Source organism: Urocitellus parryii, chromosome 13, assembly GCF_045843805.1.
Source record: "Urocitellus parryii isolate mUroPar1 chromosome 13, mUroPar1.hap1, whole genome shotgun sequence".
NCBI lineage: Eukaryota > Metazoa > Chordata > Mammalia > Rodentia > Sciuridae > Urocitellus > Urocitellus parryii.
This window is the reverse complement of record NC_135543.1, coordinates 60,337,437-60,364,595: the sequence shown is the minus strand read 5'-3', so window position 1 is coordinate 60,364,595 and position 27,159 is coordinate 60,337,437. Positions and strand designations below refer to the sequence as shown.

General features: G+C 48.5%; 1 protein-coding gene across 4 annotated transcripts in view; it reads right to left on the bottom strand.

Annotated features, from left to right (window-relative positions):
• Piezo2 (piezo type mechanosensitive ion channel component 2) overlaps nucleotides 1-27,159 on the bottom strand; it is a 339,893-nt gene that overhangs the window by 168,419 nt on the left and 144,315 nt on the right. For all 4 annotated transcript variants that reach the window (XM_077792280.1, XM_077792282.1, XM_077792281.1 and 1 more), the window contains exon 4: nucleotides 1,612-1,654. In XM_077792280.1, the coding sequence (XP_077648406.1) occupies nucleotides 1,612-1,654 (43 nt within the window). The remainder of the gene's footprint in view (nucleotides 1-1,611; nucleotides 1,655-27,159) is intronic.

Sequence of the window (27,159 nt, the reverse complement as noted above, 5' to 3'; positions counted from 1 at the left end):
ATTCTATAAGACCATGGGCCGGGCTCCTCCAAGCTTATGACTTAAAGAAAAGCAAGACAAAGGGATTGGTGGAGGCAGGGGACCGACCGCTAATCAAATAAGGAGGCTTAAAAGAGGTCCTGATGAGGAGGGACGTGTGGCTTCTGGTGGCCTGCAGATTCAAACCACGAAAAAGGACATTTTCAACATGATGGGGAAATGTAAATATCAACTGGGTCTTTTTCGCCTGTTTCTAGTGCTGGGGATGAGCTGGCCTCGGGTCTGCAGGGCAAGCTTCTGCCACTGGGCTGTGTCAGTGCTGTGGCCAGGGACTGGGCTGAAGTTGCACTAGGGCTGGTTGTACTACTGCGGATGACAGTGGGTTAGGGCTCAGGGAGAAAATGCCTGTTGTTCTCACCTACAGAGGAAAGGGTGGCGTGAGGTTAGAGATGTGGTTTAACATATTTCAGCCCGAATCAGAAAATAGAAACAGTGAGTTTGGCCGAGCCCCGTCAATGCTAGGTGTGGATATACGACCTCCACTGTCTCTCTCTACTTCTGTGTGTGTTTGAAATTCCTCATCACATGACGAAGAATCGAGAGAGAGATTTCACACTGGAATGAAGCTGGACCTGTTTTCCCCTCATCAACTTTTTTTTTTTTTTTTGTACCAGAAATCAAATCCAAGGGCATTCAGCCACTGAACCACATCCCCAGCCCTTTCTTATTTTTTGAGACAAGAGACTCGCTCAGTTGCCTCAGCCTCCCAGGTCACTGGGATTGCAGGTGTGTGCCACCGCGCCGGGCACAACCCCCTGGGATCTGGTCATGCAGAGTCAACCTCTGTTGACACCCTGAACTAGTGACAAGAGCTGGAGGGGGACCAGGTCGTGATGGTGCCGGTGAGAGTCGGAGCGTGTAGGGACATGAGTAAATCCTGGAGTCACTTACTCAGGGGCAAAGGACTGCTGTCAGAGGTGACTGACTCTTCTGTTGCCCGTACAGAGATGACGCAGTTTTTAGTATTTTATTTTGACCACTCTGTGAACTTGAACATCCCCAGAAAAGAACATTTTCAATACCGTGAAAACAACTAGTAAATATATACTTTTAGAGTAAAATAAAATTATAACTACTTTTCTCTCTTTTAATAGCTGCATCTCCATTGAAAGCTCAGTGTAAGACCCTAAATCCCAAAGGGAAGTGCTGCCTGCCACCTGCCACTAGACCCCCAGGAGGGGGTTTGGGACCTGTCCCGGCCCCACCTCCACATCTTTGATGTTATAATGACTCCATATTCTTTCTTTTGGGGACTCTGGTGTAGGAACACTTGAAGCTGCACCAGGTATGACTCAGCATTGAACTTGGAGCTGACAGGAACTGCTTTCATAACTGGGAGAAGAGCAAGGCTTGCTGTCAGCCATTCCCAGTTAACCTTGACTTCCACTCTGCGTGCTGGGATGGTTTATAGAGCAAAGCTCTGACTGTGCCAAGGCACTGAGGCTCCCAGAGGCAAGGCGATGTTGTGCCAAACAGTGGCGGCAACACAACCGACTTATATTCAAAAGACCTCTTGGAATAAAACAGGACAAGACAAGTAGCAGGAGGTGGAGACGTGCTGACCCGGCTTACCTTTCAAAGCCGATCTGCCGAAACGTCTTTTCCCACGTCGAGCCTGCAACAGAGGAAACAAGGTCAGTGCCCTGCTCACTGGCTCTGTCCTGCTGTGGCACGCTCTTGCTGGGCGCTTGCTTTGGCATCTACATGGAATGACCTGGTTTCACTCCACAACCCAACTCTGCCCATGGCCTTAGTATATTTTTGTTTCCCTCAATTTATTTAGTGTTTGATTGACAATACTGACCATTTATAGGCAACAGTGTGATGTATCCACATATATATATATATATATATATATATATATATATATATATATACATCCTGAAAAGATCAAATCAGGATAATGAGCATCTTCATCACGGAAATATTGATCACTTTTTTTTTTGCGGTAAGGACTTTCAAAGTCCTCACTTTCGGCTATTTTGAAATTTACCGTAAGTTAATGTTAATTAGAATCAGCCCACTGTGCAATATGACATCAGAATTTATTTCTTCTATCAAACTATGATTCTGTGCCCTTGACAGCTCTCTCTCCATCCCGCCCTCCCCTCCGCCCTCCCAGTTGCTTCTTCTTCCAAGAGATCAGGTTTTCTAGATTCCACAAATGGAGAAGACACAGAAATGGACAAAGGAGAGAAGATCAAACACAGTCATCCGCCAAACACCCAAGGATGCCCAGCTCAGGTCGGGTGAGTAAGCCTCTCTTGTGAAAACCCCAGTGCACTGTGCACCAAGCACTCCAACCCTCGGCCTGCCATCCGTGGTGCATATTCCCCTCCAGGTGACACCCTCAAGTCCAACCCACGCACCACACCTTCCTCTTACCAGGGCTGCACCAGGGGACCACATTTTCATTCTTTAAATTTTAAACTGTTTTTAACGGTCAAAAATGTAAAAATGCTCTCCAGATCATGTGAGGAGTAATAAACCCAAATCACAAAAGCAAAGAACACCTGGGTAGAAACAATTGCCACAATTTTTCCATTCCTCCATAAGTGGCAGGCACATAATAATTTTCCAGGTAGTTGATAGACAGAGAAGCACTGATTTTTATCAAAGAACGTTTTAATAAAAATGTTTCATGTTCACATGTTAAGGATTTGGGCTAATTCGAGGGCTTTACATTTTCCTGAGGCCTAGCCAGTGGCAAAACTATTTTGATTTCAGCAACTATTATTCTAACAGATTGTTCTTGTTACCCTAAATTTGTAAGTTGTGCGTTGATTGATCATCAGAGCAAATCATCACTGCCTTTCTGTGGACGATAATTCTGCTAGCAGGAAGTGGAAGATTCCGGCTTGAGTCTTCAGAGGTAGCTAAGAAGTGACCCTGCTTCTTTTCTGAAACCAAAAACACTGGGCAAGGGTTTGGGTGCCTTTCTTAACTCTGCCTCAAGTGCTCCATCTTCTGGTAGCCACGCAGACACCCTCCGACGTTACCTGGGCTCCTGGGAAAGCAGGAGCTTATACAGGAAGGGGTGGCCCCAGGCAGCCTGAAGTAGCCCCAGGAGAGATGCAAGCAGTCACAGCGAGCTGGAGTTTTACCCCAGGGTTTGGGTCCCTATGAGTTGGTCACGTTGGAGTGTTTCAAATCACCTTTATAATAAAGGACAAAATTTCATATATGCATTACACACACACACACACACCAAATTTAAAGCAGAGTTGGCTTATTTTCTTGGATGATGTCATTCTTCCAGCTGAATTCCCATATGTTTTTCAGAGTAGGAATTAAAGACACAGACTTTGAACTCACCAGCCCAGGAATTTTTTTTTTTTTGGCCTCTGGCCCAGAGAAGCAGGTCCCCTGTGAACATCTTGTGTCTGGTGAGCTTTATGCTAAGCCATCAAAAGTCCCTATTTCAGGGATTCTTGCTCCTAAAATCCTAGCCATCAAGACAGATAACTTGTCAGGCAAAAGCACCGTTGTATTCAGGGCCGCTGGGCTCTCTCTGCTCCAAAGTAAGGAGCAGGAGAGGAGAGTCTCCCATCAGGGCAGAACCAGATGTTGACCTCAGGCCAGGCGAAGCCCGGGGAGGCTGTGGGGAGGGATGGGATGAGGGAGGAAGTCTGGATGCCACGTCTTTAGACCCTAGCTTCTGGAGGGAAACAGGCACCTTTTAAACTGCTCTGTATTTCTATTGCTTTCCCGGATCTTCTCCTCATATTCCCCAATGCCATTTAAATTTTAAGAAAACTCTTTTCTTAGCAGATTCAATTTATTATCAATATGAAATTAAAAAATAAATGATCCTGCTACACTGTTAAATATTTGCTATTTGATGTTTTGAACATGGAGCTTTGATTAAGAAATAGGCCTTATGTTCCTGTGGCGGAGAAATGGGAATTGTTCAGACAGGAAGGACACGGTCTTGGTGCAAGGCTTAGAGGCCACATGGTGAAGCCCCTCAGCCAGGCCCAGTGTAGACGGGAGAGCGAGCCCTGCGGGCACCCGAGCCTCTTGCACAGCGACAGGCTGCTCTCTGTGCACACCTTCCTAGCTTCCCCGGGTGCTGGGGGCATATTAAAACCTGCGTTCAGCCCTTAAACCCACAGTGCCCCCGAGCTGGAGACTTTTATGTCCTGGGTCAGCGCCGCCTCACGATGCAATGAGAGACAGGCAGTAAATGGAACAGACGTATCCAGATCCTTTGGCACCAAGAGTATTTTTGGCAGCTCATTACGGACTTGCTGGGGAATTCTTTAAAGCCATTAACTGTGCTCCACGTGGTAAGGTAATACCACTCTCCTTTGCCAAAGCAGCCCGACTCTCGGAGGAAAAGCGGAGAAAACAAAAGTGGCTGGCAGACTGCCTGGACCGGACACTCGAAGAGAGATTTACCACGCCCCGCACCCGCGCGCGCTTCCCCGCTTCAAGCAGCACCGCTTCCCGTGGTCAACTGCCATCTGAACCCTAAATGGAAAACCTCTGGAACAAAGAAAGACTGGTAAGCTCGGGCTCACTCTTATCACAGCATATGGCTACAATTGCTCTATTTCATTATCAATGATCGCTAATTACTGAGCCCGATTGGCAGGTGAGACCCGGCACACGCACATGTGGAGGATCGAGGCGTATCCAGGGCTGGGCGATCCCTGGTTTCAGGCAGGCCCCACCCTTGGGAAGAGCCTGCTGTCCCTGCGGAGGGGTGAGGGGTCTGTGGTGAGGAGGAGGATGCATGGAGGGAGACTCCTGCGGTGCTCAGAGAGGCTTCCTCCTCCTGTCCTGGGCCAAGAGCTGGAAACCACGAGCTAGGAGTCTTCACTTCCCAAACCGGCTGCACAAAGCAGGAGGAAGAAGACACTGTGCAGCACCAGTCCCCATCCTCAGAACCGACGGGGGTCCATCTCCAGACCTAGTGCCACTCAGCTGGCCGAGCAGGTTTCAGTGCCTGGTCTCATGTGTCCTGGGCACCAGCACCTTTAACACCCACAACTCTGGCACTGCCAAGACCCCCACAGGGGCTGACCTCACGCCAGCGCACGCGGCCTTATCTCCCTGAAAGGATCTATCAGCAATGCCCCCCTCTAAGTGTGAACAAAGCTCTGTCGTTCTTTTCTCTCTCCTTCTTTCTCTCTATCACCTATCAATCTATCATCTATCAATATGTCTATCATCTTTCACATGTGTGCCTATTATCTGTCATCTATTATTTACCTATTTCTCTATCATCTGTCATCTTTCATCTGTGATCCTTCATCTGTCTACATGTCTATCATCTGTTATTGATAATCTAGAATCAGTTATCTACCTACCTACCTATCGTCTATCCACTGAAGAAATCAGCCAGCGTTGCGAACCCTGGTTCGAGATCAGGGCTCTGGTGTGAGAATCTCAGAAAGCACTGAATGTGGACCATGAAGGTCAGAGCAGTGCCTTGAGGTCCACATGTTGGACGCTGCTAGTGGTAGCATTCTTGGTGACTTGTAGCCGTTTTGAAAGTCAAGAGATGGGACATTTCCCCCAAAGTAGCGTAACGATGAAAACAGGTATGCTTGTTAGTCCCCGACAGACGGCTAACTTCATCTATATTAGCTAATCGAACCTTCTCAAATACTCTGTGGAATCCACACCATCATTCCACCTCCTTTTCAAGTGAGCAAACAGGGCCGCTAGGTGAGGAATGACCCCCTTGCTTACTCTCCTGCCATATGCTGGCTGCTGCCTTCTTCCTCCTGCTTTGTCTGGGGGGGGGGTGTCCTCTGCAGTTCATGTGTGGGAAATTTAATCCCTCAGTTCACACGCTGATGCCTTTTGGAGGGGGCTTTGGGGATAAAGAGGATTGAATGAGGACATCGTGGTGGGCCTCCATGATGGAAGAGAAGGAGACCAAAGCTAGCACGCCTGCTCTGTCTCACCACTCTGCTCTGCCGTCAGCCAACGTTCCAGTGCAACAAGAAAGCCCTCACCAGCTGCCTGCACCATGCTCCTGGACATCTGGGCTTCTAGAGCCAAGGGCGAAATGAACCTTTATTCTTTGTAAATTACCCAACCTGTGACATTCCATTATAGCAACAGAAAACAGACTAAGACACCTCCCTTCTTCATTTTCCTATCATTTGTCTTCCACCCCATCTGGTTATAATATGGAATTAAAAAAAATTATTCCCCAAAGTGTTGTATGTCTGCTTATTAATTTTAGAGGTATGTGAGAGCCATGGTTGATGCTACCTGTCATCAATCCCCTTTTCATATCAGCTTTCATCTAGTTTTTAAACTTCAGTCAGCTTTGTTTAACATGCTATATGCACAGCAGGAGTGCAATCAGCACAAATAAATGTACCCAGATGAAAGGTCGTGTGTGCAGTGACACCTTTGCAGAGGGTTGATTATTTTTTATTTCTTTTGATTTTTCTGCAGTGGTGGTTTAAGCCAAAGGGCTCGGCTTGTTACTCAGATGTGAATTCTAGCAAAAGTTCTGTGGCTGGCCTCCTGTGGTTCCCTAGACAAGCTTCCCTTGTGTCTCTCCACTTTCTGAACATAACACTGAGGGACTTTCAGCAAGTTCTTTTCAGTCTGCAGTCTTAGCTTTTCATAAGTGTTATCAGTGGGAAAGCAAATTCTCTGTCTTCGTGTTCTGAATTGGCCATGTGCCTCATTCTCCTGTTTCCTCCCTGACTGGGGCATGAGGCACGCTGTCAATCAATGCACTGCTCAGCTTCAACCACAGAAGAGAAGTCATCTGCTTTCTCCTGGAGGAAAAACGTCATGGTAAACTGGGGTCAAGTGAGGCATAGATTTGCATCTAATTGGACAGTCACCACCAGGTGTGTCTTGGTCACTACAGACACTGGAACTTGGACATGTGCTGCTACTTTCTCAATACAGTCTGCAGAAGAGGACTCATGATCCACAAAAGTGGTGGGGCATGCCGGCATATTCCTATAAAAGTGCAAGTACTTTTCATATGACACAGGGGCTACCTGGCAGCTAAACATGAAGCCTGGCACAGGAATTGGTGACGGAACTCTCAAATATCAGGAAATCACACCGCGTGTAAATTTTCTGCCAGAAACTTCGTTGACATCATTTTTAATTCTTAAAAGGGAAAGATTTTCATATGCAATGAAAGGAGCCAACATTTTACCAGGTCATACACATTGCATATAACAGGGAATTGTGAGAAAAATAGATCTTTTCGCTCAGTTTACCACTTCACGAGGCAAATGTTCAGATGACCTTGTGTTGAACTTTAGCTCAAATCTACTGAACTCCAGCAATGGCTGTTCTCATGGGTGACGTGAGCCAAGTCATGCCACTTTCTTAGCCAATGAGCAATCTCAGCATCGTGGGCTAAATGCTGAGGTCTACAACATTTTCCAAGTCATATTTACCAGGTGAGATTTTTCATTAATGGATTAAAAATAAGAGTAAAAGATAGAGATAGGCAAAAATCCTAATGTCTCTTAATTAATAGTTCTCACATCAAACAACAGATTATTTTTAAAAGCATCATTTCTTTCCTTCTTTCCTTCCTCTTTTTCTCCCTCCCTCCCTCCCTTCCTCCCTTCCTTCCTTCCTTTCTGCCAGGGATTGAACCCAGGGGCACTTAACCACTGAGTTGCATTCCCAGATCTTTCTTATTTTTTGAGACATGATCTCATTAAGTTGCTTAGGGCCTCTCTAAGTTGCTGAGGCTGGCTTTGAACTTGCAATCCTCCTGCCTCAGGCTCCTGAGCTGCTGGTCTTATAGATATGTGCTACCGTGCCCGGCTAAAAGCATCATTTTCATTCCCACTCTATTCTTACTTTGTAATATCCTTCTCCTCTGTCTGGTCACTAACATCTACATGAACTCTCTGTAGTGGGGGCATGTGGTCCTAAATCACCACAAAACAGGAAAATAACAGAAATAGTTTTGCACAGATGTCCACATACCAAGACATTCACATTTTTATGCACATAAAAACAGGAATCATGTTGGTTTGAGTCCTGCTTTGATTACTCAATAATACACAAAGTAACTCTTAGGATGTGGAGAGTGACCTTAATGTATGTCCCTACAGTATTTCAAAATTTAACAAAATAAAACTGCTAATTAATAAATAATACATATTTACAAAAGAATTGATGGACACCTGTGGTGCATATCTTTGAGTTGTCCAACAGAAGCAGAATTATTGTGTCATCACGTATGGATATATGAAATTTTTATTGATAGTATCAAATTCTATCCCCCAAATTCATTCAATACCTGCACTTGATTGAGTTGAGCTCTGTGAGTCCTTTTTTGTCTTTTACAAACCTTTTACTTTAACTTGTTTTATCATAATTAACCACGGAGCCAGGTCTGGTGGCAGGTCTAGCAAGCCTACTCGGAGCCGCTGGCCCACACCCTGCCACCTGCCCATCACATTTGTCTTTCTCCTACAGCTTGCTAAAATGCTTGATGAACTGGGGCTACTGTCTGCACCAAAGACACCTGTCCTTTGGGCTTACAGTTTCAAGCCCTGATTATTTCATTTTCCTGAAGCGAACTGAAGAATGTCTATGCTAGGAATTAATTCCCATCTCTTAGATTTTCGGTTCGCTTGTTGCCCCAACAGGTGGGAATGGAGATGTATTTCTTGGATCCTCATGAGGCCTTGCATGTCCACTTACTTGAGTCCAGGGGTTCTGAGTGAGGGTCATGCTGTCACCCCAGTTGGCCAGTCAGCCTGACGAGGTCCTCGCTCCTCTCTCTGCCCTGGGTGGAGACTGGGACACTCTGGTCACAAACATGCACCCTTCAGCTCCCCATCTGCACGGAGGATGCTGCAGCCCCTTACCATTTTTTCTTTTGAAAAAAACCTTTGATTGACTCTTTGACAAAACTTAAACCTTAATCAATTCCTTCATTACATCATTGATTTTTAAAAATAACCCTTGACTCTTCACTTTCCTGCTTGAAGACTGAATGTGACCGGCAGGTTGTGACGTGTCGGACACCCCCTAAAGTAGCTGCATACCCACTGGAGAACCAACATGGGACACATCGAGCAAAGCTGGCTCCGAGGGCCTGGGTGGAACTCCTGGAGCCGCTGGAGCTCACTGGCCCGTGAGAGGCTCACTGTGGTGTTCTGCGCACGCCGCTCCCGGGGCAGCGGCGAGCGGCCCTCCAGCCTCACAGGGGCAGCGGTTGCACCGCATTCTTTGCCCACCGTGACCCCCTGACTCAGAAACACTGGGTCACCCTAAACACTGGGTCACCGGGTGAGCTGTGCCTTGTCCACAGGAGCCTCGCTCTGAGGGGGCCAGAATTCCTAGGGACAGGAATCAGAAAGGCCCCGTGGGTCCAGGGAAGCAGTCAGGGTGGAGCCCTTGCTCAGCAGGCCTGAGCCTGCTTCCATCCCAGCCCTGCAGACGCCTAGATCAGTGAACGTTCCAGTGGGGTTGTGGGAAAGACCGCCGAAGAGCAGGCTGGGAGCAAACGGGGACAGGAAGGCCAGGCTTCTCTTTTAAAAGGCCAGGCCAAGCTGAGATGGGGAGGGACGAGGAGCAGGGGAAGTTGAGAGGGATAGCTAGAAGCATTCGGGACCAAGGACAGTGTGGCCCTGGGCTAAGACACATGGGAGTCCTTGTAGCTATGGGAAAGAGAGCACCTGAGCAGAGGACGAGGACAGGGCCAGGAGGACACTGCAGGATGCCTCAGTTGCAGAGGGACAGGGCCACTCCAAGCACAAGTGGAGGAGTGGCCCTGGCCAGGCAGGGTACTCTGAGGAGGAGGATCATGGTGGCACTGTGCAATGCATGTGGGTGGCAGGGGTCGGCGGGGTAGGTCTAGGTTGTTCCTGCAGAGTGAGGAGGCACAGGTGCGTGGGGTGGCGTGCTGGCTGACTGCCGTGTGGGTGGACGCGATCACACATGCTCCACAGGTGCATCACGCTACTCAGAGAACTAGGACAGGTAGGCACCAAGACCCCACAAGACAAGCCATCTGTTCTAGGCAGTGCAGAAAATGCTTGAGCATGTGGCCATGTCCATTGTTATCAAGAATACATCTTTATTGTGCAAATCTGTAACAATGGGCTGCCCCTGAACTGGCCCCGTCATCCGCTCCAAAACCTGCTTTAAAAAATGCTCCTCGGACATGCACGTGTTTGCCTCGGCCTCCTTCTCCTAACGGGAATGCCTTCTGCATTTCCAGAAACTCTGGGTCTGGCCAGTCCCGAGCCAGAGGCATAAGAGCTTCCTGGGTTTGGTGAGCATTGCCTTTGTCCAGGTTGTGTCTTTAGCTGGACTCTGGACCTGTGTCCTGCTGCTGCACTGTCTACAGTGGCTCTGGGGTCGAGTGGGACGTCTGAGGGGCTGACGGAGCTCCCACTTGCTCCATCTCATGTGGACTTCACGATATGACTTGAGGTAAGGATGAAGCAAGTCACAGGCAACTGGCTTCACAAGTGAAAGTCACTAAGGAGTGTGAATCAGTCACCTCGGATGTGCTCTTGGGAATATGGGCAGGTCTCATTCTGACAGGTCCTGCACAGCCATGACCATGGCCCAACCTGGAGGAAAGGCCTGGGCCTGGGCGGAGTCTGCGGCAAGGGCCTCAGGAGCTGGCCGTCTCCAGCCACAAGATCTCCGTGAGTTGGCATCTTATCCACACGCACTTATCTCTGGGTCAATACATTGGCTTTTATCACTCCTCTCATGGGTTCATGATGGCCTAAAACATGAGTGGCTTGCATCTGGGATGCTCACCTCCCTCTCCTTCAGGGTGTCACTGTTCTCTCAAAACCACACGTGAAGTCCCAGGAATTCCAGCAGGGCAGACAGCAAGGATTCAGCTTTTGCAGCAAAACAAATTTGGCCTTGAACCTCCACCTACCACTTGCCATGAGTCCGCTGCCATGGTCGGTCAAGGCAGCTCTGAAGGTGGGTCGAGACCTTTTTTGCATGACTACGAGAGGAGCAGGTAAGCAGAGCATGTGCGCAGGGCTGGCGAGAGGCAGTGGTGAATGACGGCAGCCACGGCTCCAGGAGGTCTTGGATGGTGGGTGAGGGACGATGCCGAGAAGTGAGCAGCACGCAGGAGCCTCGGGATGCCCACTGTGCAAACCCAACGCAGCTCCCTCGCCATCCCTGGGCCCAACACACCCACACACACATGCACACGCACACACGCTTAGCTGAGAAGTACATCTACATGTATAGCAGAGGACTTGGCATCGATTCTGGTCTGACTTTGCCACATGATTATGTTTTGTGGTTCCAGTTGATCCACATCGTATTCCAGACCTTTCCTTTCTGTATGGGGTTTGCCAAAACTCTCCTAAAATTTTCTTGGGAAATGCACAGAAAGTCTAGTCAGGTCCAATGCCTAAAAATCTTCATTCAGCTGGGCATGAGGGCACACGTCTGTAATCCTAGTGACATGGGAGGCTGAGGCAGCAGGGGGATCACAAGTTGAGGCCAGCCTCAGTAGATTAGTGAGACCTGTCTGAAAATAAAAATAAAAAGGGCTTGGGATGTGGCTCAGGGGTAAGTTACACCTGGGTTCAATCTCCAGTTCCAAAAATACAAGCAAACAAAAAACAAAACAATGGAAGCCCACTTCGTTTCCTTCATTAAGTCCTTCTTGAAGGGCTTACCAACCTTATGAAAGTATTCAGATGGGTGCTTATGAGGTCCTCCTTAAACTCACACAGGCGAACAGGAGCCAATGTGGAGGTCCCGGCTTCTGTAGAAGCCAAAGACCTTCCATGCTGGTCTTGAAGCTGTCATCTTTGTGCCCTGGACGGTAGGATGTAAGGGCAGGCACCCGGGAGGGGAGGGGAGGGGAGGGGAGGGCAGGAGGGACTTCCTGGCACAGCCCACTTCAGAGCTGCCTGTATGAAGGACACCCATGCTCTCTGCTGTACTTAAGGCCCCAAGGACACAGAGGAGTGGTGTGTTTGTCACCTGGGTCACACGTACAGGAGGAAGGCAAGCCGCAGGTTTCCTGGATGTCTTTCCTCTGTTTCCCCTCTTCTCTCCAGGGACTGGCAGCCACTTTTGCAAGTATGGTATTGTTATTTGTTCTGCCTTTCGATCCTATCAAAAGTTGAGATCTCTCTTTCCTTCCTTCCTTCTTTTTCTTTTCTGTACTTTTTTAGCAAAGACCCCTTTGAAAACTTGAGCCACTGAACAAAAAAAAAAAAAAAAAAAAGCATCATCCGCAAGGCTGACTCACACAGAAACTCCAGTGGGGTCAGCCACACACAGGGGCATTTCCAGGTCCATTTGGAGGAGAGGGGGCCCACAGAGCAGAACACACTGGGGAGCGCTCCTCGGCTCCCACCGCAGGCCACTGGAGAGGGGCTGGTGGCCCACAGCTCTGTGACAGCCAGGCTTTTGCTTCAGAATTGTGCTTTTTGCTGATAAATATTGTGAACATTACATCCACACATAAGAATGTCTGACTAACCTCTTGGCACATAGCAGGGTCTCTGAGTTTTAAATCTGAACCGGTTGACAAGCCATCAATATGCCTCAAAAATGCAGCACATATCCAACTTTTAGAAAGTCTGTGTCTGTATAGAGTCTTTCAGATCCGAGGCGTAAGGAAGGGGAGGCTGTCCTGGGCTGAAGGCAGCACTCTGGACTCTGGGCTCTCCAGCAGAGAGCTCACAGCCAGACCCACCCCGTCTGCCCCTCCGGCCCTCTGGGGCTGGTAACCACAGCAGGCTCTGCTTGCTTTATTTACACTCTGTGTGCTTTAGGAGATATAAAAACTGGATTTTTAGGGGGATAAGTGCTTATGAAGAAGGCAGGAGAGCAAAGCCCAAGAACTTTGAGGTGGATGAAGGTATGGCGTCTGGGGAAGACCCAGGGTCCACCCTCACAGGAGCACCACACACCGGTGCTGCGGCCACAACCGCATTCCAGATGCCACCCCGCACACAAGTACGAGAGGCGGCTCACACTCAGGCCCTCAGGAAGGAGAGGCAAATCCTCAGGCTCTGGGACTAACAACCTCCCAGGTCTCCACATTGGAGAAAGGGAAAGGGCCACCAGAGAGAAAAGTCAAAGGAAGACTTGTGGATCCGATTCAGGGGCGCAGCACAGTGTGAGAGAGCGTCAGCGGGGCCCCGCCATGTCCCCGTGTCCACAGGCAGCCAGGCCCTCTGGAAAATGATCTGTCGACACACCACGGTTCCTTCCCCAGCGGCCTCTCGGTTCCACCCAGAGCTACTCAGTGCCCTTTTGAAAGAGGGAGCCAGAGTTTCATTTCATTTTTATGATCCTGACTTCTCAAGGCTATAAATAAAACCAATGAAAAAGGTCTGCTGTCAATGAATAAATGTCATAAATATGAATGAAATGGTTTCGCCATTCGGGTCTCGGGCCTGAATGCCCTCGAATCCCAAGGACACATGAGTCCGGGAGATTCTTCTGGATCTCACATTATAATAGCCCAAGTTCTCTGTGTTGATTAGCAACCTAAGGAGATGGGTGGCCACCCTCCTTAAAGCACTCTCTCTCCCTCAGCTCACTGCCAGCGTGTCTCTCCCAGGTGTGACCCTCCGCACATTAACGCCTGGAACTGCCCAGGACACTCTGGGAGGAACTGTGCAGGGGATGCAAGTCTACTCTTGGAGCATCTCAAACCTAAACGTCCCTGTCCTCTGGGTGCAAAAGCCCTTCACCTTTGTCCCCGTCTGTCTAATGGTTTAGTCGGATGCATTATCGGGAAGAGGAGGAAAGCCTCTTGGTTTGTCTTTATGCTGACTCAGAGAGATTTATGGTCCTTCGCTGAAGCCCTGGCCAGCTGCAGGCTCCCAGCTGCTGTGGAAAAGGTGGCCAGGCCTCAGACTCTGTGCGCTGAGCATGAGCCACAGCTGTGATATAAATCAGTCACAGAGAGGGCGCTTGTTTACGCAATGACTGGAATATCCCAGCCCACTGCCCTTCTGAAACGGAGAACTCGGCGAAAGAAACTGCTGGACACAGTGTGAGCCAACCGTGGGTGCTCGCAGATAACACTCGGACGCCGGGGCCTGTGTGCATGGTGTGTGCGGAGTGTGTGTGCAGTAGGTGTGTTTGCAGGTGTGCTTGCATGTGTGTGGCGTGTGTGTGGTGGGTTAGGCCCAAGGGCCATAGCAAAGAGCCCCTGATCCTGAGCGCCCAGAGGGCTGACTCCCCCCTCCTCACCTGCTCCAGGAGGATACTCTCCCGCCCCCCCCCCCCCGGGTCTGATGACCCATCTTCAGCCGTTCCCAGTCACTTATTTCTGTAAGTCTGCTCCTTAATTTCCTTCTTTACTATTTATGTTTCACTTACAAAGTAGTTTACAGGGCTGGGGATGTGGCTCAGTGCATGGCATTTCCCTAGCGTGTATGAGGCCCCAGCACTGCAAACAAACAAACAAATAAATAAATCGAGGGTGGTCAGCCAAAATTTTTTAAAAATGTAAGGTTTGGGGATGTAGCTCAGAGGTGAAGCGTGTGCAAGGCCCTGGGTTCAGCCCACTTTAAAATAAGTATCTCAGTGCCAATTAAATACACAAGTGATAACATAAGTAGACATTGACCACGTGGCAGGCACTAATCTAAGGCTTTATAAATATTAACATATTTTATTTAATCATCATGTCTGTTCTATAAGAATAGTAGGGACTAGTATGACAGCCCTTTTATAGATGTGGGAACTAAGACCACAGAGAGGTTAACTAACTTGCCTGGGACACACAGCATTCCAAAGCAGACCATCAGGTTCTAACATCTGCCCGCTGACCACACCACGGGACAGTGTTGCTCCCCTTTTCAGGAATGTCAATTTTTGATTCCGAGAGTACCATGGGAGGATTCCTGGTTTTCTTCCTTGGCACAGGATGCCTGGGGACTTCAGGAAATGTCCCCTCATGCCACACAGGCTTATGAATACAAATGTGTGCTTTCCTGGGGGGAAGCCTGACCTGTGTCCCTTGCCATGCATGGGGTGGGGCTTGGGGGGACAGTGTGGTCACTGCTTTCAAATCTCCATGCTGCTGTCCAGAGGGCACAGTAGCCTGGAGGTGACGAGGCAGGATTGATTCCCTTTAAAGAACAGCTCCCTGAGGAACAGGATCCATGACACACGTTCCGTGACCCGAGAAAGGCCCGGTGCTGGGAACAGGCCGGCGACAGCAGCCTTGGTCCTCCGCCGGGCAGCCCACCGCCTGGGCCGCCCTCTCAGCCCGCGGGGACGTGGAAGGAAGCCCCAGCTCCCGGAACTCTCATTCTACCTGTGACTTCTGAGGAAAGAGCCGCCAGGGGCTGATGATGGGAAGCAACTGATTTAAAAAGGGGTCCTTAAATCGCCCCCTGCACCCCCAGGGAGACACCTGGGACCGCTGTGGAGAGGGACTCAGAGCAGAGAAGCAGCGTTCTGTGAGCGACGGTGGGGCCAGCCCGGAGGCTCCCCAGCAGTGTCTAGAGCTCGGGATGCTGCCTCTTAGGGCCTGAGGCCCTCTCCTTGGGGCCTGGCCTCCCTTTCTACTGAAACAGTTTTGGCCTCAGAGTTCTGACACGGCAAGGTCTGGATTCTTTTTTTTTTTCCTTCTGTAATGCAAACTTTACAGCTCATAAACCCTCATTGGATTTATAAAGGTGCAGCTTGCTTTGGAATGTCTCCTGGAGTCTGGACTCACCCAGACTGCTTTTTAACACACTCCTCAAAAAATTAAGAAAAGAAAAGGAAAAGGAAGCCTCAGAAAACCAGAGGAGAGGGCTTTCTCATCAGCCAGGCTGCGGCCAGCCTGTGCAACAGAGATGACGATCTTGCTCATCCCTGTCCCTTCATTTCTGGTGACCTGTTGGTCAACTAATTCCCCTGGGAGATTAAAAGGCCTGGAGCAAACTTGTAAAAGCTCTGTCAAGACTAAAAGCCTGGGGCTAGAGTTTTTGAGCCCAAGTTCCAGAAACAGATGTTATCACTGTGGGGCAGGCCATCCAAAAAACTCAGCCCCCTGGAATACATCACTGCTAGAGATGAGAAGAAAACAAATAAGGGCGGGCACAGCGGCCCACGCCTGTAATCCCAGCCACTCAGGAGGCTGAGACAGGAGGATGGCAAGTTCAAGGCCAGCCTGGATAATTTAGCGAGGCCCTGTCTCAAAATATAATTAACAAGGGCTGGGGGATATGGCTCCGAGCTGCTGGGTTCCATGAAAGGAAGGAAGGAGGGAGGGAAGGGAGGGAGGAAGAGGGAAAATAAAAATCCCGCAAGCTATGTTTTTCCAAGTTCCACTTTGAAGACCAAATTGAGAGGCTGTACACATGAGAGCCAAGGAGCATTCCCACCAAGGTGCATCTGGCCTGGCAGGACCCCACGAGGAAAGCAGGGCTCCCTAGTTTCGTGCCGTGGTGTGAGCTGCCATTCGGTTCCCAGCTTCCTCCTTTGATCCTCCCATGCCCTCTCCCTGAAAGCCCTGATGATCTGGAAAGTTCCTAAACTCATGTAGAATTTTTTTCTTCCCATCTGCTCTGTTTTCTCCATAATGCCGACTCTGGACAGACAACCCAGCTCACTGCCATCGAGAGAAATGAATATTTAGTTTATGAAGAGTAAATTATTTACTAGGAAATCACATGGGAGGACCAGGAGATGGCTCACACATTAAACACAGCCCCTTAAAATGCCCTCCCAGAGCCAGGAGCCGGTCCATGCATGAAGGCGAGGTCGCCTCCCGTCTGCCGAGTGCTTCACAGGCCAGTCGTGTCCTTGCACAGCAAGCTGGGGAGGCCTGGAGGGTGTTTCTGACTGTGAGCCTTGCATCTCAGGGAGGCATCCTGCCTGCGTGGAGACAGCTCTGTGGAGTGGCCTGTGCCGGCAGGGATCTTCACAAGTGCCGAGCCCTTGTGGCTGATGGTGAGCTTTGCACAGAGAGGACGTGGCCCGAGACGGTCCCACTGTGGCGAGGGCTCTGCAGGTTACTGAGAGCCCCTGTGTGTTCTTCTCCCTATGTACAGGGCCACCTTATCACATAATGCTGTCCCTAGGCTCCCTGCAACAGGCAAGTTGAAAACAGACGTGCAGTCCAGAGTCACACTGGGTTTCCATAAACTGAGATTTTTTTCCTTCATTCCTCTCATTTCTCTAGTGTTCCAACTTTTAAATTCTGAGAACTTCTTTCCAGGTCCTTAATCCTGCAGAGCTACTTGTCGATTCTTCTAGGCACTTTATACACTCTAGATGGCCCCTCATTCCTCCTCTACCCAGACATCTAGCCAGGTTCTACCCACATTCTCAAAGGCTCTGCCCTGGCTTGCGCTTACCCCGGAAAATGGTCAACGAAGCCACGCTAACGTCGTCCTTTAACATCTGCTCTGATCCCGTGGGTTGAGACTCCAATTGTGGGTTTTAGGGAGCAGAACAGAGAGGAGAGGAATGGCTTTCAGCCAGCAGCTGTGCAAGTAACAAAGTAATTCATGTCTTGCTTCTAATAACCAAACCATCTGCCATCTCACATGGCATGGAGAGGTTGCATTTAAATGGTCTGCACCAAAATGGGAGCAAAGAACCAATGGAAAAACAGAGGGGGCATTAAGTTTTGGATCAGAAGATGTGTCGTTAAGTCTCCGTTTAGCCCACAGACTGTGAGGTGGCTGTGCCCAGCCTTCTCGTCTGTGTGATGGGCTTGCTGGTCCAGACTGCTTCTGGCAGGTCTCAGCACAAACTGAAAGAGCAGTGAGAAGGGAGATTTGCAAAGAGCTAAGAGCTACAGACATATAACACGAAAAAAAGTTAATATATGGGCATCTAATAGGTATTAACAGGAGAAATATCTGACCACAAGCAAACACCTATTTTAAGCACCAACTTCTGCCAAAAACCCAAGGCTAGACAGAGGAAGGAAAGACTCGGAAGCCCAGCAGTCTCCCCAAGACGTCTCCCCAGGAAGTCAGCAAAGATTTCATATTTTTAGCTCTTAGTTTTAATTAGCCTTGAACCCTTCTAGAAAAATGCTAAAAATTAACTACTTAGACTTCACCCATCATCTATCGAGCGTATTGTTCTAATGGTGACGATAAATGGTGTTGATTCTTCGTGATCAGAAAAAAGCATATTCAATGAATTTATGAAGTCACTTATTTTGAACCATGAAGATGATTTTTCAAAAACAAATTTCCCAGACATGAAAGTGATGAGTAGTAGTGGTCAGTCACATTTCAAAGCTGAATTCTGAGCACGTTCTGGGAGAAGACTCTGCAGACCAGGAGGTGTCCTGGGCCTTCTGTTATAGGTCGCCCCAAGGACAGATCTTGGGCCACCATCTGGTTCACGGACATGTGTGCATCCTGCCAAAGGCTGAGCTGGGCAGGCAGCGAGGATGGCAGAGGAACCCACAGCACGTGCTATTAGGGGACATGTGTGCCACAGATCGACACAGGGGAGCCAAGCAGGGACGTGTGTGGCATAGGGATCCACACAAGGGAGCCTGCGGGGATGTGTGTGTCACGGGGGTCCACGCAGGGGAGCTGAGCAGGGACGTGTGTGGCATGGGGATCCACACAAGGGAGCCTGCGGGGATGTATGTGCCACAGGGGTCCACGCAGGGGAGCTGAGCAGGGACGTGTGTGCCACAGGGGTCCACATAGGGGAGCTGTGAAGTGGGTACTTCAGCAAGGGCGGTGCCAGATGTGTCCTAGCTGTCACCAGGGACAGTCAGCTTCCCCATGGGAAACACACCCCAAGGGGCCAGCCAGCCCTTCCTAGTCCAAAGGCGGCCACGCTTTGGCTTTCTTCATCTGTGACTGACACGGGGTCTGCTGTTTATTAACATCAGTATGCCCTGTGCACGGGTGACGTTCGGCATGGATCTGAGTGCACAGAAGAGTCCGGCAGGGACAGGCAATGGGAGGCCAGCGAGCTCTTGCCCTGACGGACTGCTCGCTGTCGGCTGGGTAAGCTGTTCTGAAATGGTGCTGGTCCAGCCGCCGGACCCACAGCACAGGTGCAGACGTGGACACAGACATACCCGATCCTGCCCACAGAGTCCCTGCATGTCCTCTGTGAGCATTTCATGCGGCTGTACCCCAAGTTCCTTAGCAGACAGGGCTGGGGCCTTTGTGCACTCCACACACAAGAGTCACCCACGCTTTGTGCCTGTTGGATGCTGCATGTCTAAGAGAATTCAGACCAACATGTGCTTGCATTGCTGCCCAGGAGAAAGGCTACAGAGAGGACACACAGGGCTTGAGTTCGCCTCTAAATATCCAGGACTGTGGGTATTGGCATCAAATCAGTATTGGCATCAGAGTCACCATTTTAGGTCAGGAGCCATTTTACCTAGAGGTTCCAAAGTTTGGGTTCTGAGGCAAAACTGCTTAACTGCTAACCCAAGCCTGCTAAACGGTCAGCCCCCCGCAGCTTTGACTCCTAAGGAGCTTACGAGGTTCCTCCTGCGGGCTATAAAGCTGCTCTGTGAGTGCCACAGGTGCTCTCCTCCGAGGGACAGCCTTGTTGGAATACCTCCTGTTACCGACAATAAATCTCTGGTGTGGGATTCCGGTGTGTGGCGTGGTCCTTGGACTTTGCATGGACTCTGCACGTGTCCTTTCAGTAGGTGCTTACTAAAAAGATCCTAGTCGCTGTACATGACCAAATTTACCTGGATCCATTTACAGCATTCACAACTGATCTAGAAACATCAATTGTCTCACATTTTAAATACCGAAACGCAGTTATGACCAAGGAGGTACCTTAAACAATGATCCCATCTGAAATTTTTTTTTTAAATAAAAAAATGTTCGGTACAATGTTTTTTTTTAAACATTTAAATTCATCAATGACTTAAAAACAAAGTAGGAAAATCTTGGAAGTCAAAAAACAAGCGTATTCTAGAAGTGTCTGCCCTGATCTAACAAAGCTAGACAACCATACCGAACCCTGTGAGGTGATTACTGCTCCAGCCCCCACCGGAGGCAGGATGCCCTATGGAGACAGCGGAATAAAACTGAGACCCTGAACGGCTGCTTTCCATCCTGCAAATTTCCACTGTGGGGCTGGAGACGGGGTTCTGGGGCAGAGTGCTTGCTGAGCGGGCAAGAGACCCTGGATTTGATCCTTAGTGTCACTAAATAAGTAAACAAATCAATACATTTTAACTTGAAGGAATCTCACACAGAAGGAAACGGCAAGGTCCCTCATCCACCTGTACCAAGAAGGGAGAGGAAAACGTCTTTCTCAGGAATTTGCATCTGAATTCTCCAACCCAACACAGCCTCAAAAGCTTCCAGCTGCGAATCTGTTTTAGGATGGTATTAGGCTGGCAGTGCCCCCCAGGTCTCTGATAGAAGCAAAAGCTTCTTGTTCACTCAGAAGAGAACACCCCTGCACACAGAGCCTCACGGTTCCTTTATGGCAAACATCCCAGGAATAAAAGATGGAGGTGCAAATACGAACCAACCCAAACCCAAAGTGACCCGACGAGAGAGCACAAGGCACTCCTCAGAGCTGAGGCACTAGGAGACAGAGGGGACAACAGTTGGCTCAATAAATTTAGATAAACAAAAGAGAAGACTGAAAACGTAAACAGAGAGAAAGAGACTCAAATGACAGACAAAAGCGTTTTTAGAAGAACCAAAGGAAAACATTTTTGAAGGAAATGAAAATATAAATATTTAAAACAAATACTCTGCAGATGCGGCATAATCGTCTATTTGGACAGATAGAGAAGGGGATTAGGGAGGGAAAGCTCAAAATACAACAGAAAGGACAGAGTTCCAGATCAGAAGGAAAAACAACAACAAAGACACTGTATTCCAAGAGACAGTGTGCCTACATTTTCCCAGATTTGACTAAAGATGTCGATTCTTATGAGACAGTCCAATAAATCACAAGGATGAATAAAAAGGAATTCACAGTGACAGTAAAGAACACTGCAAAGAAAATGAGCCTGGCCTGGTGACCTACACCCGTGATCCCACCTACTTGGGAGGCTGAGACAGGAGGACCTCAAATTTGAGGTCAACCTAGGCAATTTAGTAAGAACCTGACTCAAAGTAAAAAGTGAAAGGGCTGGGGACGTAGTGCAGTGGTAGAGCACCCCTGGGTTTCATCCTCAGAACTGCAAAAAATAAATCTTAAAAATCAATCTAAGAGAAAAAGGAGATTTCCTGAAAAACAAAACAGAACAATTGAGCCCAAAGATAACACTAAAAGCAAGATTAGGTGAATATTGTTTATCTTCAGATCTTTAGGAGATTCCACTTCCAACCAAGATGGCGCTTTGGATCCCATATTTACCCGCCTGTCTAAGACAACCACAAACAGAAAATACATCGATGACTAATGTATGGAATGAAGACTTTTCAAAACACTGGCTCTCAGGCAACAAAGGACAGTGGTCCCCAAAAGAAAAAAAATGTGAAGCCAACCCAAGAGCTGCTCCCAGATTCCTGTCAGGAGGGTGCCCAGGTGCAGTGCAGGGAGGGGAGGGGAGAGGGGCAGAGCCCAGGCGCTACCCAAGTACAGGACACGGGGTGCAGAGTCCAGGGAGGCCAAGGGAGCTCAGTGCACAGCGGGGAGCTGGGAGAGAAGAGAGGGGGAGACTTGGCGAAGGCCCCAGCACCGTGCTCTCACCGACAAGCACAAAGAGCATCTGAACCTGGGAGGAAGCCCTCTGAAGACACTGGAGGGACCAGAAGTACTGCCTCCCACCAGACTCGCTGAGGGTCCTGCCTCGGCCGTGGGAAGACGTGCTGCTCTGGTTTTCAAAACCACACCCCAAAGAGGAAGGCTCTGCCTGATGACGTAACTGCTTTCCAGAACAGAGCTCAGGGTTCCATAGAGGAATATGAAGAATGTCCAGTGCACAACAAGGTAAAATTCACAAGGCAGGCATCCGACTAAAAATGACAAGATACAATGAATAGGTAACAGTGAATCCCACCATTATATACAACTATCGAGCACCAATAAACATGAAAAAAAATGAAGGAGAAGAGGGAGAAAGACCAGACCAACACTCTCCCCACCTCTTGTCATGTGGCAAGAGGGCCATCACCAGATGTGAGCCCTGAACCTCCAGAACCATGGGCTAAAATAAATCTCTTTGCCTTCTTAAAAAAAAAATTACCAGATATATAAAGAAGTAGAATACCACTATCCAAAATGAGTAAAAAAAAAAAAAAAAAAAAGCAAATACAATCATCCCAGAGGTGCAACGGATGTTCCAATTAGCAAACGACAAACTCCAGAGTCATTGTATTTCTTCTTCTTCTTCTTCCTCCTTCTTCCTCCTTCTTCCTCCTTCTTCCTCCTTCTTCCTCCTTCTTCCTCCTCCTCCTTCCTCTTCCTCTTCCTCTTCCTCTTCCTCTTCCTCTTCCTCTTCCTCTTCCTCTTCCTCTTCTTCTTCTTCTTCTTCTTCTTCTTCTTCTTCTTCTTCTTCTTCTTTTCTTCTTCTTCATCTGGGAATGAACCCAGGGGCACTGTACCACTGAGCCACATCCCCAGCCCTTTTATATTTTTATTTTCAAACAGGATCTTGCTAAGTTGCTTAGAGCCTCACTATATTTCTGAGGCTGGCTTTGAACTCATGCTCCTCCTGCCTCAGCCTCCTGAGCTGCTGGGATTGCAGGTGTGAGCCACCATGCCCAGCTTCATAATTCCATTTCATAAGTTTGAAGATATAAAAAAGATATGCACAGAAGATATAAAAACACAACCATAATGACTAAGATGAAAAATAAGCTGACTTGTTATTAGCAGCAGGTCAGAGTTTACAGAAGAAAAACCTAGCGTATGTGAGGACATAGCACCAGAGACTAACCAAAGCGACACAGAGAGAAATGCAAGGAACACCCTAGGTGTGAGCAGCCTAAGCTGGCACAGTGGGCATGTAACTGGACCCTGAAATAATGGCCAAGCACATTCTCAATCCCATGAAAGTATAAACACAAGAGAATCTCAAGGCACTCTGGGAAGGAGAAAGACGATAAAAGTCAGTGGATGGCACACCATATTTAAATGCTCCAAATCACGAAGAACAGAAATCTTAAAAGCAACTAGATTAAAAATCCATGTTACCTAGAGAGAAGAGGGCAGGAAAGGCTTCAGATAGTCTGAGCGAGATGATCAGATGACAAATCGAGAAGACAGTTGAACGCTGTTTTTAAGATACTGAGAGAGAAATAATAAAAACCTGCCACTTTCAATTCTGCATCCTGCAAAAACATCTTCCAGAAATGAAAGGGATACTCCCTGGGGAGGCTAACGTCCATCCCCACCTTGCGGCAACAGAGCAGGGTGTGCCGGGCTTCCCTTTCTCCCCTCCCTGGTGTTGGCAAGTTGCTGAGCTTCACAGTAAGTGAAGTGGGTTAGTATCCCAGGAGGCAGACCCTGGTCAGTAAAAGAAGAACAGAACAAACCTGACATTTTGCATAATGGAAAAAAGAGTTTTAAGCTAAAAACCCAGGAATTGGGATGAAAATGATCCTTAAAAATACTTATTCCTACAGAAGGTTTGTTATTTCTTGATTAGAACAAGTGCTTGAAGATTTGGTGTGTGTAGGTAGGAGGCAGTTTGGGACAGACAAGAAGTGCTTTCTGGAGTGCTTGGGGGGTACCATGCACAGACTGAAGGTCCCAAAGAGGGAAAATTTCAAGAAGTAGCTACAAAAGCATGGTTGATTCTTTTGCTAAACCACCACATCATTTCTTAATAACAATCATCAATCCATAATGTTCTCTTTTGACTAATGCTTATAGAGAATTTATTTACATTATTTTTTATAACATGTGCATTACAGAAATACCAAATATGCAAATAAACGACATGCTTCCCTTGGACACATGTGGATGCACGCTGTCCCTTCCTGAGGTACATGTGAGGGTGTCCTGCTTGCTTATAAAGTCAGCCTTGTGTAAACAGGGTGCTTCTGTGGAATCATCTACCTGCTCCAGGAGACAGAGGAAGTGTGTCCGAGCCAGTGCACGGCCAGAAGTCCTTAAAAGAAGGTGGGGTATTAGGACTCGGAGTGTTCCCACAGAGATGCCCCTTTAGGAGTTAGTAGAAATGGTTGTTATATTTATTCTGAGATAAAATTTCCCAGGAAGTAATTGTAGAAATTTGGAATTTTTTAATTGGCATTTGATTGAGAGATAGGAAGCATATTTCTCGTCTCCTGCTGGTTGGCAGCAGCCTCAGTCAGCCCTGAGGCAGGATGTGAGTGACGTGCACGTCACAGAGGAGTGCCACAGCCCCACAACAAGCTCCCCTGAGCAACCTCCAAGACCCAGAGCAAGTGCACATGGTGGAAGGAAGAGGCAGCGCTAAACTAGTCCTGCTGCTTCTCCTGCTCTTTTCTAGGACCTTCCCAGATGTGTTCTCTAATCCAGGGGTGACAGAAGAGCTCCGAGAACCCCAGTTCCCACACTCCCGAGTCCAGGAGCAGAGGTGGAGAAGCAGCCAACCAGTTTGGCCTCCATGCAGCAGCTTGGCACCAAGAGCTTTTATTCCATCTGGATTGAAAAATATGACCTCAGGAAAGTGTGGACTGGGCTGCGACACCAGCCACAGCTGGCAGGAGAAGACTGCATTCCTGCTGCGCGTCACGGCCAAGCTAAGCAGAGGACCCCGGAGCAGGAGGGGCTGCTTCTCCCAGAGTCTCAGGAGGCCTATCTCCAAGGACAGGACTGGAGGGGACTGGGTCAGCTGACTGTATGCTCCACAGAGCCTCCAAAGTGACTGTCACTGATAAGGACACAGGCAGCCGGGAGGAGGCTTCCTCTGGACCAGAGTGCTCTCCAGCAGCGCCCTTGCGAGACAGCCAGGTATTCTCCAGATTCCACAGGAACCCTGGGGAGGAGGGGGAGACAGGACTGATGGCTTTCTATTGAATCTCAGAAAGAAAAGGAAAACAAACTCTGCGTCCCACAATTCTTCAGCCAGGGGATGAACCCAATTTAAGTTGCTAGGAGACTCTCACCACGTTGGCCTTACCCCAGTTATTTAAACGAGGGTTAATATTGAAAATAAAGGAGGAGTTACAGTGTCACCCCAGCCTGGCGCTTAGCAAGATGAAGACACTTTTTTTTTTCTGTTGCAAATTAGTGAGGTTCCTATAGTGAGAGTGGAGAGTACACCAGTCACCTTGTCACTTAAGGAGTGTCCTCATCTACTGTGTTCTGGCCACCATGCTCAAAGTGGAAAGCTAGGGAGAGACACTTCTTTGAAGCAGTTCACATCTCGGAGGAAGGGACAGCAGAAAGCAGCACACATCTGAACCGTCGTATGGAACACAGGGAGGAACAGAAGGGAACTCACCCTGGCAACAGCTAACTCAGGACCTCCTTCCCTCTGGGCGGGGATCCCTAACTGAGTGAATATCACTTACGTCTTGGCTGTCTTTTCTGGTGGGCAGTTAGCTGTATCTTAATGGGCAACTAGATACAACCACATCAGAATCTTGAAGACATCTTTCTGAACCACGGAGACACGGAGGCAATGGCCTAGTGGACATTCCTGTAGGGGGGACAGGGGACCCTACGTAGGGGCCACAGTCACTTCCATGTCAGGATTCCAAGCATGAATCCTGGACAGGCATCCCCCTGCCCTTTCTTCCTATCAAATCTGAGCTTCCTCATGTGGATCTTGGATGTTTTTTTTCTTTGCGGTGCTGGGCATGGAACCCAGGGCCTCCTACTGGGCAAGTGCTTTACTACCATGCCACATCCTGGTTGGCACGTGGCTCTGTACAGCGCCGTGGTATCTCTGCCCAGTGGGTGGGCCACTCTCTCCTTTCCTTCACGTGGAATTGGTTAATCAAACTTCCTAATTGTACACCCCAGGCCCTCTGCTAATCTTCCTCTGCAGTCTCAGCCCAGGTGGTCACCCTCACACACACACATACACCCCTGCACAGGCATGCACACATGAGTTCACACTGCTGTCAGAATGATCTTTCTAAAACATGATTTGCTCCTGTTCCTACCTCTGCTTAAAAGCCTCAGTTGCCACACTCCACCTGCAGGCTAAATCCTAAACTTCTCTAAGTGATACCCAGCACTGCTTCCCCCCTCCCCATAGCACCCTGGACCCTGCTGCAGAGCACGGCAATCATCCTTTGGGGACCCCTTCACTTACCTCTTATTTATCCCACAGCCTCATCTCAGGGCACTGTGGTATCCACTCTTACCTGAGACCAGGACTCCCCAGACCAGGACTCCCAGACCAGGACTCTCACTCCTCTGATCCTGGAGGCTCACTGCCTCCCTCCCTCCTCCCTCCCTCCTTCCTTCCTCCCCCACCCCTCCTTCCTTTCTCCTTTCTTTCCAAGACATGTACAGTGGCGATCCCATGTTTTGCATTTGTATTTTCCTAATGATTAATGATGCTACGCATCTTTTCATATTGACTGACCATCTGTGTATCTTCTTTTGCAAACTATTTAACATTTTTGCCCATTTTTTAAAAAATTGAGACATATCTGTTCTTAGCATTGAATTTTAGGAGCTCTTCATGTATTCTGGACACAATTCCCTTTTCAGACAAGTGGCTGGTGAGTATTTTCTTCCCATTTGTGGCCTTTGTATGAACTTGACAGGGCATTTTGAAGAGCAGAAGTTCTAAACTATTTTTTTGGGGGGGGGCAGCAGGGACTAAACCCAGGAGTGCTTAAATGCGGAGCCACATTCCAAGCCCCTTTTTTAAAAAAATGTATTTTGAGACAGGCTTGAGTTGCTTAGGGCCTCACTGAGTTGCTAAGGCTGTTTTTGAACTTGTGCTCTACCTGCCTCAGCCTCCTGAGCCATTGGAATGACAGGCATGTGCCACCATGCCTGGCCAGACATTCTTGATTTTGATGAAGTCCAATTTGTTGTTTCCTCCTATGAGCATGCATTTGATGTATTTAAGAAACCTTTGCCTTTGCCAAACCCAAGATCATAAGGATTTTATTCTACATTTGTATAAGAGTTTTATGGCTTTAACCTTTCTTTGTAGGCCCATGGCCCATTTTGAGCTATATTTTGTATATGGTAAGAAGTAGAAATTGAAGTTCTTTTTTAAAAAAAATATGGATGCTTAATTGTTCCTGTATCATTTGTGGAAAACTCTTTTTTCTTTCTCTACAAAATTGCACTTACATCTGTGCTAAAAATCCACCGACTCTGTAT